This window comes from Austrofundulus limnaeus, unplaced genomic scaffold (genome assembly GCF_001266775.1).
Source record: "Austrofundulus limnaeus strain Quisiro unplaced genomic scaffold, Austrofundulus_limnaeus-1.0 Scaffold512, whole genome shotgun sequence".
Lineage (NCBI taxonomy): Eukaryota > Metazoa > Chordata > Actinopteri > Cyprinodontiformes > Rivulidae > Austrofundulus > Austrofundulus limnaeus.
Window position 1 is genome coordinate 8,125 of NW_013952914.1, and position 796 is coordinate 8,920.

At 40.8% G+C, this 796-nt stretch overlaps 1 protein-coding gene across 1 annotated transcript in view; it reads left to right on the forward strand.

Moving 5' to 3' along the window:
- Positions 1–796, forward strand: part of LOC106530358 (regulator of G-protein signaling 7-binding protein B) — a gene marked incomplete at its 5' end in the record, with an annotated part of 11,859 nt that overhangs the window by 4,125 nt on the left and 6,938 nt on the right. The window contains 1 exon segment of the mRNA XM_014025954.1: positions 459–589. Coding sequence (XP_013881408.1) covers positions 459–589 — 131 coding nt within the window.

The window sequence follows — 796 nt, forward strand, 5'->3', positions numbered from 1 at the left end:
TTGTATTGCAGGTTAATGTGTGTGTTGTTGTGTTGCAGGTTAATGTGTGTGTTGTTGTGTTGCAGGTTAATGTGTGTGTTGTTGTGTTGCAGGTTAATGTGTGTTGTTGTGCAGCAGGTTAATGTGTGTTGTTGTGTTGCAGGTTAATGTGTGTTGTTGTGTTGCAGGTTAATGTGTGTGTTGTTGTGTTGCAGGTTAATGTGTGTGTTGTTGTGTTGCAGGTTAATGTGTGTGTTGTTGTGTTGCAGGTTAATGTGTGTTGTTGTGCAGCAGGTTAATGTGTGTTGTTGTGTTGCAGGTTAATGTGTGTTGTTGTGTTGCAGGTTAATATGTGTGTTGTTGTGTAGCAGGTTAATGTGTGTTGTTGTGCTGCAGGTTAATGTGTGTTGTTGTTGTGTTGCAGGTTAATGTGTGTTGTTGTGCTGCAGCTTAATGTGTGTTGTGTTGTTGTGTTGCAGGCCGGAGGACGGGCAGATCCATCCTGAGATCTGTCGGCTCTTCATCCAGCTGCAGTGCTGCCTGGAGATGTTCGTCACTGAGATGCTGAAGTCCATGTGCCTGCTGGGGGTGCTGCAGCTCCACAGGAGAAGTACGGGCGCTCAAACAAAAACCATCCTTCTGCTGTAAAAACAACAATCTGCTGCCTGAAACTAAACTTCAACAAAATTAATCCAATATGTTTTTATAAAATATAACTCAGATAGTTACATTTATTTGATGAATCAGTCTAAACCTAAAATGAATAATTAAAAGTTAAAAGGTCTGTTTTTTTTTTTTTTCTGTAAATCTGCAGCTC